The sequence below is a fragment of the Antedon bifida genome, chromosome 3, assembly GCF_963402885.1.
Source record: "Antedon bifida chromosome 3, ecAntBifi1.1, whole genome shotgun sequence".
NCBI lineage: Eukaryota > Metazoa > Echinodermata > Crinoidea > Comatulida > Antedonidae > Antedon > Antedon bifida.
In genome coordinates, this window is record NC_136228.1 from 30,078,316 (window position 1) to 30,092,121 (window position 13,806).

Genomic DNA, 13,806 nt, shown 5'->3' on the forward strand with positions numbered 1-13,806 from the left:
TAGACATGAAAATTGTACAATAAAAATTCTTGGATTTTTATGATTTTGTATTAAATAATTATGTGTAGCCATATACAAGCCTTTGAAACAGTCATTGTCATAACCACGTAAAATATAATACTCTATCATAACACAATTTAATTTATTTACAACCTCGTCTAAGAAAATATCATAGCAATAAAAATCTGTGTAATGTCTTCTCGTAAAAAGGAAATTATTACAAGAGCCTAATTTGTTATTATAAGAATAACAATGACATTGTCTTTTTATTATGTGTACTTAATGTTTATCTGTAAACATATTATATTTGTAGGAAACCTATGTTTCAAATAAAAACAAAATCAAATTTCTTTATTCATCTTATCAAAAACAATGCACAGAACATAAAGGAGTAAAACAAGACGAAAGAGACCTCCAGGATCTTGTGATCGGAGGCCCACTAAAAACTATAGTTACATTAAGATAATAAATAAATAAAAATCTTGTATAGATGAATAGATCATGACAGGATCAACAGGAGACGCGCATTGTTAAGGAGTTCCATTGCCAGGAATATGATGTAATAAACCTAATTTTGTACGAAACCTACATTTTGTAGGAAATATATTTTTTAGGAAATTTATTGTGTTAAAGAAAATGTTTAAAGATATATTGTCCTCCTAACTAATTTGTTTTACATTTTTTGTTGAATATGCCATTTTAATGTCACATCACCAAAAACTGGATGGGAAAAAAAATTGTTTTCCTAAAAAATGTAATAATTAAAATTTTAACATGCTTAAATGATTTTTGGTTAAAATTTACCGTTTCTTTTGTCTTTTTATAAGTGAAATAATAATTATTTTTTGGGGTTATTTTTTTTACAGAACTGATTAACTTTATTAAAAATACAAAATAACATTCAAAGTCTGATTTAATAATTATTCTTCATTTTTCATGTTTTTAGGGACAATACATCTTTAAAGAAAATGTTTAATGTTACTACAAATTATAATATTACATCTGTATGTCCTTCGTAACCATTCCTAGCTATATATTATTACACTCATTACATGCACAATATCGCTCCCATATGATCACAAATGAGAAAGCTTCAATCTCTTTGACGTCTTTTCGTGAAGAATTTAAGATTGCCTTAGAATTCACACTGCAGTTGGGTTTTCGTAGAAGTATACCATTTTTATCAAAAATTATTTCTACAAATCAGTTCAATGACATAACACAACTTCCCATGGTACCCATTAATGCTCATATGTGTACTAAGGTGCTGATTGATACTCATATGTGTATAGCAAAATGTAAATCAGAAAGATAAACAATTCTTATTTCATCTCATCACATTCTAAATTTAAGTTATAATAGCGAGAGTTTGCGTGTTGTTTACAAATTGGTGCTATTGCATGCATCCATATAATTATGGTGTACCAAAATGACCAAAAGTGTACGCGGAATTATTTATTACATTTTAAACACACCATGAGTTTGGTTGCAAGTTTTGTAATATTTGAAAAATATGTTATTATTATCTATAGTTTTGGCAACATTTTAAAAACTTTTACGACTTCATTCATGATAAAGAATTGAAAATGTTGCCTGCTAAATTTAGATATTGTAAAACAGAACAAGTTCATTAATGGGTATGTCATCAAATTTAATGATGCAATGCAATTGCCCATAATGTCTCCCTTCAAGGCAAGAACTTCCTCTTTTTGACAAACTGTTCCAGATCAAAATCCAAAAAGATAATTATTTTAAACATTATAATCTAACTTTGATAATTAAATTAAATAGTGAAGTACTATAAGCAGTTCATATTTCCTTTTAGAGTTAACCATACAAATATAGTTTATGTAAATCATCAGGTTAATAAACTTGTTTGAAAATCAATTAATGAAAACTGGCCCTATAAATTAATAATTACTAAATGCTATAAAATGTATTTTGAACTATCAACTATACCATAGTTGTATACATTTAAAAAGCATATTATTGATTTTTAATATCAGTTATTATAAGCAATACGAAAATCCATTTTATTCCAATTTTTGTATGAATGTTGAAGGCATAGGCCTAATAAAACACAAAATTGGATTTAAAAATCAGCTGTCTGGAAAATTATAAAGTAAAACAGAGTGATATGTTTTACCCCCAAGACATTCAATGCCTTTTATACAAATGTTAGTCCGCCAAGACCCATCACGCTGGTATTGATTACTGATCAATCTTAAGTGAGGGTTATTGATTCATGTCATAATGCATGCATGTAATGGAGAAGGTAATTGTTATTATAAGCTATGCCTTTTATATTATTCCACATCTTCCAGATGGAAATAAATGCTGTTGGTCGACATAATTATCCATAACATAAACATTAATAATGATAATAATATCCTGGATTTATATAGTGCCTAATGTTGTGAAAACCTCTAAGCGCTGAACATTAATACCCCAGTCATTTTTTTTGGACCAAACACGTATGGAAAGGATACAAGCAATGCAGTGAGAGTTGGATTCGAACCTCGATCTCACAATCAGTAGTCCAACGTCCAACGTCCAACACACTGCGCCACACGCCCTCATTACAGTAAAACACTTTTAGGACCCAACCAAGTGTAGGTGTCCCTTGAATAGGAGTGGTTATGGTGTTAAAGCATATATTCCCCTAGTTGATATTTAAGGGAAGTGTCCCCTTAATAGGGTGACCCTTGAATAAGGGATAGGTTCTATTGTAGTAGTATTTTGTCATCAGAATTTCAATGTCTAACATATTACATAAGAAAACTTTCCAAAAATCCGAAGAAATTACAAGCGCTTGCAAACAAACATACATTACATGTTCGTTTTGATCGTAAATCTTACTATGTTCAGTAAACTGCATCACTAATAATATAACCATTGATAAACTAAATATCATAAGTTAGATAAAACGATAAATATCATATTATATTCTTGCACTGTAAGTACATTTAATGTTAATATTATAATTTATGTCCCTACAGAGAAATATATACCATTTTTAGAGTGCTAATTTGAGACACTGCTTGTTCAATGCATCATAAAACAGAATCGTCATTACTTTCATGACTATGACAGATTTTGAAATAAGCATAGCCGCACAAATGATGGAAAGCTGTGATTGGTTTATAGACGACTACAATTCTGTTTCTTTTTATTGTTTTGTGCATTAATCATGAACCAAATACATATACAAATAATGAATGTTTATGAGTGCAGTGAAACAAATAGGCAATCTAATTTTTAATGTGGAGTACAACAATTATAGACGGTGCACACTACACTATCCTTATGTCGCGCATGGTTGTTGCTCATTGTAACAAGAATTAACACGCATTTAACAAAATTCAATGGCCATATTACAAAATTCAATTGCGCTATACTAAAATTGCACGATTGATGATGTATGGTTTCAATGGAGTAATTATTTAATATCCATCCAATCAAATGACATGAATTTACTCAGGTGTTTTAAAAAGTCAGACTATCTTTTTTTAGTGGTTTATCGTATATGAACCGCTGTCAGGTCATTCAGGGGTCAAACCCTCGTAATCAACATTAAAACATCAAGTAAGTAACGTCAACAAAGCAAACTAGTTTATGCTTCTACTGCAGTTTTATCTCTTAAGCCCCCCACGTAGCCGAAAGCTTTTCTACAGTATCTAAGTTACATGAATGAAGTACTAAAAATATCTATAAACTAATGCTCTTAAAAGGTTTCATTGCTCACCGGTCATTGTAAAAATGCCAACAACCAAACCGATATTACGGCCTGCTAACATCAGATCCTCCGAGTCGGTCTTGCCTCTGGTTTTTCTGGCGGCAAACAGACCAATGGCCAGGATGATAATGTAGAAGATTATGACGGCCACCAAACCACCCCAATTAACCGACATTTTGAAACTTGTTTAGGAAAAAAGCTAGGAAAAAAAACAGTAAATCTGCAAAATAAAAAATAGAAATTGTTTTGATTTAAAGATATATTGTCCACCTAAAAAAATAATTTATAAATTTTTTTTTTTAAATATGCCATTTTAATATTACATAATAGTGATTCACTTTGACCAAAAACATGATGACAAAAAAAAACATTTTCCCCCAAAAAAATGTAATTTAAAGCAAAATATACCTAAATTGTCTGGAAGACAATGGTTTTTGGTTAAAATTAACCATTTCTTTTGTCTTTTTAAAAGTGAAATAATTATTTTTGATGATTTTTTTTCTACAGAAGTGAATAACTTTATTAAAACTGTGAAATTGCCTATTCAAAATCTGATTTTATTAATCTTTATTTGTCATGTTTTTGGGGGACAATACATCTTTAATATAAGATTATTATATCAGGCACAGTACTCACAGTACTCTATGTTTAAATTTAAATATTCTTTTATTTTATAGTTGTTTATGTTGTGGGCTATGATGTGGGTCACTGAAAAAGAAATAAATTAAATCAAACAATATATATATATTTTGATAATATAAGATTATTACAGACACATAACTCATCTATTCATTAACATCACAAACTAATAGTAATCCATGTTTAAATTTAAATATTCTGTTATTTTAGTTGTTTATGTTGTGGGCTATGATGTGGGTTACTGAAAAAGAAATAAATTAAATAAAACAATATATATATGTTTTGATAATATAAGATTATTACAGACACATAACTCATCTATTCATTAACATCACAAACTAATTGTAATCCATGTTTAAATTTAAATATTCTGTTATTTTAGTTGTTTATGTTGTGGGCTATGATGTGGGTTACTGAAAAAGAAATAAATTAAATAAAACAATATATATATGTTTTGATAATATAAGATTATTACAGACACATAACTCATCTATTCATTAACATCACAAACTAATAGTAATCTATATTTAAATATTCTGTTATTTTAGTTGTTTATGTTGTGGGCTATGATGTGGGTCACTGAAAAAGAAATAAATTAAATCAAACAAAATGTCCCTGAAAAAAGAGGAGCATACGTGCATGATATGCATGATGAGATAAATACACTTATTTTTACATAAAACGGTATGTGTGTAATATATTTTGTTAACTAGTAACAGTTTCAGCATAGCACTAGTTACAAGCTAATTTAATGGGCTGTTACATACGATACATCACATTAAACATTCATCATTTGGCTGAGGAGAAATAAAAGACATTTTCAAACAATTTCCATACATTAAATTATAATAATAAAACTAAACATTTACTTTTTATTTATAGTACTGTATTACAGATTTCATATGGTGTGAATTCAAGCACCTAAAGAAGACATGTAAATAACTTTAATTAATAAATTTATAATATTTCAACAAATTAATTAATTCTGGTAACACTAAATTCGAGCAGAATTGTAAACTCTCAGTTTCTTTTTGAAGAGCCCTATCTAGAGTAACTAATGAAAAACTAATGAATTGTACTATGCTTTCTTTAAAAAAAAAATCGCATTTAAAAAAATAATTAGATGACTCAAGTACAACGCACTCTTGTGTCTGTAGACTGTTTAGCTATCATGAACGTATACTACTCGAGTACGGCCTGAAGTGCGTGTTCTTGAAAATCAACGAACTCAACGAGAATTAATAACCATGTGTTAACGTCACACGTTCATTAAAGTACTTCAACGACAATCTGCAAGACAATCTGTCAAGAAAAACACTGCACAACGTAAATAAGACTGACGTTTTAAATGCTGCGACAAATTTGTCATGATTAATTTGCATTTGAAGTCGTCATGGATATTATTTTCCCGTACACATCCGCTGCTATACATCCGGCTTTTGTGTAGAAATCTTATTCTTAAATGTTATATAACAAGTTAACTAATTGGATACCGAAAAAAAAAATACATGAAAATAGTAACAGCATAGAAGTAACATTCATACAATATTTATAGAGATCAATTATAATCCACAACTTGAACTTTCTTCCCTATCATGTACAATATTATCAGTCTCCCCTGCTGTATTGCAAGAAAATTCAAATTAGTTATTAGAACTATTATTGGAAGATTAACAACAATTCCAGTTAAAACAAATAGACATAAATTTTCATTCTTACCTACCGCTATTAGACTACACAACAATGAGTTTCAAAGATATGTCATTAGGTCTGTTGTATTTTATATTGCTTGATCAGTAGTTGTTGTTAGTTCTAAGTTGATCACGAATGTAAATATTATGTGTGTATTGTTTTGCTTGTGTTTTTCTGCCAAGAAAACAATTATCATTAAACTATGTATGAATGACTTAATAAATCGAATCTGAATCTAGCGTAGACAAACCTCAAGAATCAAGAGTTAAAATTAACCTATTTATATACAGTATTCTTCATACATTTTGCATACTATAAATATTATTTTTCTAGACAGATTAAAGCTTTTAAATTGAATCAGTAAATAAAGCAGTGAAAGATAACCACTTAAATTAGGAAATTGTTTAAATTGATGTGTATGAATTATAACTACAGACAAAATGTATATCAATTAGTAGATAATTGAATTAAAGGGAATTGCTCTTTTGTTTGATACAACTTGGTTTGACAGAGGAACTACAGTATACCTTTCCTAAAAAAGTTGCTTTCACCCAATCTAAGTGCCTACAAAATTCTTAGTAAGAAAATAGTACTTTTTATCAGAAATTAGGAGTAGAGTTGTGGCTTGGTGTTTTTTATTTTCTAATGACAAATTACAACTCCACTCTTAAAGTTTTAAGAAGACCTTGTTTATGTAGAGCATCTTGTGTATATGTTTGTCTTGTGAACGGGATTGCCACCTTTAAGAAGAAGGATAGTGAATGAATTTGCTTATGGTTATCCTTGGCAAATTTTCCTAAATATATAAAAACAAACAAACAAATGTATTCAAAATCGTACTATAATTATTTATGGATTCCTGCTTTGATTTTTATTTTGATTCATTTGCATGGTTCTAGATGATAGTGGATTATTCAAGATCGTATTATAATTATATTTTCAAAATCATACAATCCTCTTCCTTTATGGATTCCTGCTTAAAGAATTAAATTTGATCATGGTTCTAGATGATAAATTTTGATGTATTCAAAATTGTAATATAATTATTTTTTCAAACTCATTACAGTCCTACTTTTTAAAGAATTAATAATAATAATAAGGAAATGTTATATTGCGCCAGTTTCCATCACAAATTAGATGCTCACGGCGCATTGACACAACAATGTAATGAAAGAAATCATGTAGTAAAGTCAAAGTCCGAGCTGATGATAATGGTCTTAAGCTTTGATTTAAAGGAGTTAAAATTAAATTTTATTTTTATTTTTATTCGTTTGCACAAAAGTAGATTTGCCAGTATACCTAAAAAACCCTTAGGCTACTGAAAAATAAGAACATTTCCATACCCTATTAAGGAATAAAGAAAAATACCATTTGTTACTAGGTAATGATTGATTATCAACTATTACACTGCAGTGTTTGTACATCATGATTCAAAATTGTTTCACTGAATTTTTTTTAAAATAATTTAAATTCATTTTTAAAAGTCTTGTTACTGTTGGATAAAACAGCACAACCTTCAGAAATAATGGATGATAAACAAAAGAAAATTTTAAACAAAAGGTAATTATAACTAAGCTGTATACACACTGGTTTACACAGCTTCTCGTAAGATTAATAAATGCATTCCTCTGGGCCTCCTTATATGCCTGACAAATCTTGGGTATCCTACACTGCACGTATATTAATCTCTTCTATACCTTTAAGGCTATTTGCGCAAGATTTATGCGGCATTATGCGTGTGACATTGTGAGAAAGTCGTGTTTAAAAGCAAATCTTGGCGAAATCCATTTTGATTCCTTTGGTCGTTAAGAAATGACATTTGCAAGGGTTCCGGATTTACGTTTAAAACAACAAGATTATATATATTAATTTGCTAAAGTTGACAAAATAGGAATAGAATTTCTGTTTTGGCAACCAATGATTTTTAAAATATTATGAAGCATAATGGGTTTTATTATCAATCTACTTTCATCTCCTTCGGTTTACCAATCTATAACGTCATCCATGAAATGCAGTTGGGTTTTTTTGGGTTGCCAAAAAAGAAACCAACAATATTGATATTAAAATACAACTCTTTTACTTCTGACAAATAAAATACAATTATAAACACATACCTTAAAACAACCTGGTCTTCTTCATTCACCACAAAGAAATATTACAACCAAAAATCTGTAAGAACAAATAAAATGTTTAATTAATAAACATTTGTTAGACATTTGAAGCAAAACGCAGCATTAACATATAGAAAAAACTGTTGAAGTATAGGCTGTAATAATAGTAATAAAGTTTCCAGATTGATTCCACATATTCAAACACAGTATCTAAGATAATGTTCAAAACACGAAAGGAAGAAATTAAATTATTTCACCTTCTGCTACTCAATTCAATACAGAATGCATTCTATATCAAGAACATCAATATAGTAATTTCCTTAAATCTGTATTCAAATTTCAACTTTTTTTTTACAGCAATTTTAAAAAAAAACCATTCAGAAGGCTGAACGACTTTTGTATAATGACGTCAAGAACGTGCATTGACGTTTATGTCTTTGATCGTTGACATAGGATCTCCGCTAATTTACCCGTTTTTACGAGCATTGATTTACAAAAAGTCAAAACAGACGCTACAATTCTCTTTGTATCGAAACAACACAAATCGGTTTATGGTAATTAGATTCGACAATGGAATACCTCCTACATTTAAATCTTACAAATTACCAACTGAGTACAGTATTCATAAAAAATAATTTAAGAATGTAATTTTAAGAATATAATTGAACACCTCCCTTGGAATACTCTTATACAGGGGACACCCTATTAAGAGGATATTTTCCTGAGAAACAAAAAAGTGATAATATTACTTTAACACTACAGCCAACCCCTATTAAGGGGACACTTTCCTGAGAATGAACAAGTGACAACATATATTTTAACACTACAGTCAACCCCTATTAAGGGGACACTCCTATTAAGGGGACACCCCTATTAGGGGACACTCTCCTGAGAATGACAACATATATTTTAACTACAGTCAAATAAAGACCTAGTAAAATATGTGCTACTGTAGCTAGTGAATGAATTACTGCAAAGCGCTTACTGCAGTCAAAGCGCTATAGTCATTTATTGTAGCACTGTAGAAGAAAACAATAATGGCTTATTATTAACTTTGTTTTGCTTCATTTCTATTCATGTTTAATGAAACAAAATCAGGACTTATCACAAATCAATGCTAATCATGTGATATCCAAATTATTTAATTGTAAAGTAGTTCTGTTGCTCATAAAGGGAATTAAATGCTTGAATTCATGTTTTCTTCGAACGTATACTACTACATAAATTACATTGTAATGTGAACTGATATCATACATGAATTAATGACACAACTATAAACATAGTGGACACTTTAAGGCTCTGTCTACATTATCAAACTAGTTGTGATGTGCCCAAATATGGTAGTGATATGCTCAAATATGGTAGTGATATGCTCAAATATGGTAGTGATATGACATCATCATGACCATACATTTTTTTTGTCACATAAAGTTTGATAGTGTAGACAGAGCTTTAGTGAAAGAAAAGAAATATGAGAGAGAAGAAAAGAAATATGAGAGAGAAAAAAAGAGAGATCCTGAATGGGTATACATACACTATCAGCCAGCCCCTATAGGGTGCACTTTTCTGATGATAAAGTAGGAGAAAACTATGCAACCCTACAACCAGTATAAAATACTATAAAATTAGTATAAAATGTGGGATAATTAAAAATTAACACACTGGACAACGGAACATGTATCGGTTGATATGGTTTCACAGATTTGTCACATCTTATTACTGGTATTTTGTACTAAAACAGTTGGTTATTGAGTTAATTTTAGCTGTACAGTAACTAGACCCCCCAAGGGCATCAATCCAGGACTAACAATCTGGAGAGTTATTGAAGTTTTTATAGAGGATGCGAGGGTTAAACTTGGAGGTAACGCAACGACGTAAGCAATTTAACCAATCAAAAGCAATGGATTATCCGAATTTTCGCTTGGTCAACGCAAGGTTTCCATTAGGACGTAATGCAACAACGAAAAAAATTTAACCAATCAAAAGTGATGGATTACCAACATTTTTGCTTGTGATTTGTCAACACATTTGCGTTGTACTTACGTCCTTGCTTTGCGTCCTAGTGGGAATCAAGCTTTAGGAGTAAACCAGATATTTGCCATAGATGAAACAGAAGACCGAAAGAAGATCTGAACTAATGACTCCATAGAAATTAAACCATCTATCTTTTTTGTAATACATCTATTGGTCTACGATACACAACAAATCTGTATGACTTATATCTTGAATTTATTATCATTGATGCTAAACTTGAGCTTATTCAGAAGCAGGCAACAAAAATCAGTTAAATCTGTGATTTACTGTCTCATCTAAGACGAAGAAATTGCTTTTTTCTAAAAAAAAAAAAACCTTTCTAAAATGTCATTTGTACACAAAGTAGTACAGCTGCATATTCTTACTTTTGTTGGCTAATGTTCATGTTAATTATTAGGTCATGTTATGATGTCATCCTACCTACATAGCAATAGTGGATAATTATAATCATAATCATAATCATGATTTTGATACCTCATATAAAGTAATCATAATTGTGTGAATTAAATCACCTATTAAGCTTAACTTGTTATCCTTTTGTAATATTGTGATCTTTACAATCAGAATCTTCAATTTATAGAAAGTAATGAAGAATTTGCAGATTGTTCAAAATCGCAGGAAGAAGGGGAGAAAATTATAATTTTTCAGAATGAATCATTTTTCAAACAATACTTTGGCAAATGCAAATGAACATGTGTGTAAACCATATTGGCCCATTGCCAAGATGTGTATATTTACTATTTTACCATATTTTCGTGAATGAGCGGCTCATTTGAATATGGTATATTATTAAAAATATGTAATATATGTATATCCCATTGTTCATACCAAAATATGTTTTTGAGTAGGTATTGTTTAAATTGAATATATCATTTTAGATATCAAACTGTATATATTAAAATATGTTTTTAAGTAGGTACTCATTACTTTTTGTAAATTACAATTAAAATATACACAATATTAAAGGGGCATTCCACAGTATTTTTTTGTTACGGACGGGACATTTTTGAGAATATAACTAGACATATCTTAGAAATAAAAAAGAATACAAGATTCAAAGTAGAATAAATGTATACATATATGGCCAATGTTTATTATGAAAGTCAAAAAAAGAAAAAAGACTGTACAAAAAAATTTTATTATGAAAATTGTGTGCGTCGCGGACAGGACGGCAAATGGACATGACTTTTGAGAAGGTTTACGTATTGTAATATTTCTCCTCATTTAAAAGAGATTTTAAAATTTGTTTTGTATTATTATGTTGCCAGATAGTTGTTTTAGATAACTGAATGTTAATTATAAAAATTGAACTGCAAATTTATTAATAAATATGATTTATATGTCGTTACGGACGGGACATTTCTAACGTCGCGGACAGGACAACTTTGTCCACGTTAAAAAATTGTATAATTTTGCTATTAAAAAAATTTAAAAATAAGTTTTTTACATCAATGTAATCTTTTATTTACAAATCAAAATATAATTCAACCTTTGAAACACTGTTTAAAAGTTTATGTCAAGTGAAAATATTAAAATTCATAAATATGAAATATTATTTATAAAATTAATTATTCAAAGAGTTATAACGAGAAGCAATATTGTAAAATGTTATCAAAATATTTATTTACACTAATATAAAAGTTATGCTTGCCATATTAAACAAGACTTCAAGATATTAACATATTTAAGGCGAATCTTTAAAAATTGGCGTTGGCGTTTGACGTCTGAATTTGTTAGTGGATCCAAGTTGCATCTGAAATTTTCTTCTGTCCTTGCTTGGATTTAATAACTGTAGGCCTACTTCTATTAAAATTCAATCTTAATTATTTAGTATCTGATTTATAAAAGGTTCTTGGTTGCAAATTTACCAAAGAATTAAATCTACAAAGCGATGACCGCACCCAAATACTCCCATTCATACTGGTCATGTTGTTTTGGATTTAGGTATTGTTCTTTTGTGGATTGTTATTTTAAATACAGACCACAATGTTTTGTGATTAATAAACAAAAGTTAACACCTTTGTACAGTACTTCTCAGCCTACAGTACAAAAACACTTTTTAATTCTTACAATATTGTCATCACATTCATAAAAAAAATGTCCCATCCGTAACATTCAATAAATTTTGATAGTAATGTTTTTTTAATAAAAAAAATACAAGTTTCAAAAAACTTGTTTAAATCTATTGCAATTTAATATCCTTAGGAGTTGAAAATTAAGATTTAAAATTAGGAATTAAATAACAATTTTAAAGCCATTACTTCAATAAACACAAGTGAGGAAAAAACCCCAATCGAAATGTCTCAGAAGTAACAATTATGCATTTTGAAATGCAAGTATGAAAATAATAAACAATTTTAATAAAATAATTTATTATGAATAATTGCAGCTTACTTTGAAAAAAAAGTAACTGCAGTATATTTATGGGCAAAAATATTAACAAGATGCATGGTTTTATTATGAAATAAAAAGGATTTAAATTATATGTCCCGTCCTTAACAAAAATGTCTGTCCCGTGCCTACGAAAAATGTCATCAATATATTTTTGAATATGATATTTTCACCAAAAGTTTCAAAATATTTGTTTATAATGTATTGCATATAGTTTTAAAAGGAGAAAACAAAATATTAAATTGTGGTATCAATACTTTTAACTGAAATGTAAAAAACACCATAAAACTACTATTAAAATGTCGCGGATGGGACAATTATGAATTTTTAAATGTATATATGAAATTTAATAAACAAAATATGTGTTATAAAATGCTTGAATATGTACAATAGGGACATAGAGTAACTATATCTGGCAAAAAAATGTTCAAAAGATGCATGGTTTGTGAAATAATTAGGATTTAAATGATACGTCCCGTCCGTAACAAAAATGTCCCGTCCGTAACAGTATATTTTTGAAATATGATATTTTCATCAAAATCTAAAATTTTCCAAAAATTTGTTTATAATATAATGAGATATAGTCCTCAGGAGGAGAAAATGAAATATCAAGATTTTGGCATCATTACTTTTAAAATAAATGTAAAAAAACCGCCTAAAACGTCGCGGACGGGACATTTATGAATTTGAAATGGATGTATGAAATTAATAAACAACAAAATTTTAATTAAATACTTGATTATGTATTATTGAGACATAAAGTAACTATATCTGTTGAAAAAACAGTAATAAGATGCATAGTTTATGAAATAAATAGGATTAAAAATGTCCCGTCCGTAACGCCAAATATGACTTTTTCATATTTAATATTCAATAACTTAAAAAATCAATATCAAAAAAATAAAAAAAATGTTATTTAATAAACTTCAACATGTCTACTTTGAGAAATGGCCAAGAGTTACATCAAAATCAGTAAATGAAATTTTTAAACCCACGGACCAAATACTGTGGAATGCCCCTAAAATAAAAACATTTTTAATATTTCTTTTCTCAATTGTTTATTCTCAAGTTGTGCTCTTTATCAACGTCAACTTGACGTCAATAGCACTAATAACTTATCCCACACAAAACACTATTTTCAAACAAAATCCCACACAAAGTACAAGTTACAACAATATCGTAAATTTAATTTAAAATAAAAAA

At 28.9% G+C, this 13,806-nt stretch overlaps 1 protein-coding gene across 3 annotated transcripts in view; it reads right to left on the reverse strand.

Moving 5' to 3' along the window:
- Nucleotides 1-13,806, reverse strand: part of LOC144836962 (high-affinity choline transporter 1-like) — a 40,299-nt gene that overhangs the window by 15,099 nt on the left and 11,394 nt on the right. For all 3 annotated transcript variants that reach the window (XM_078691916.1, XM_078691914.1, XM_078691915.1), the window contains exons 2-3: nucleotides 8,182-8,236; nucleotides 3,746-3,956 (exon numbers count right to left, since the gene is read on the reverse strand). In XM_078691916.1, the coding sequence (XP_078548042.1) occupies nucleotides 3,746-3,911 (166 nt within the window). In that variant the 5' untranslated portion in view covers nucleotides 3,912-3,956; nucleotides 8,182-8,236. The remainder of the gene's footprint in view (nucleotides 1-3,745; nucleotides 3,957-8,181; nucleotides 8,237-13,806) is intronic.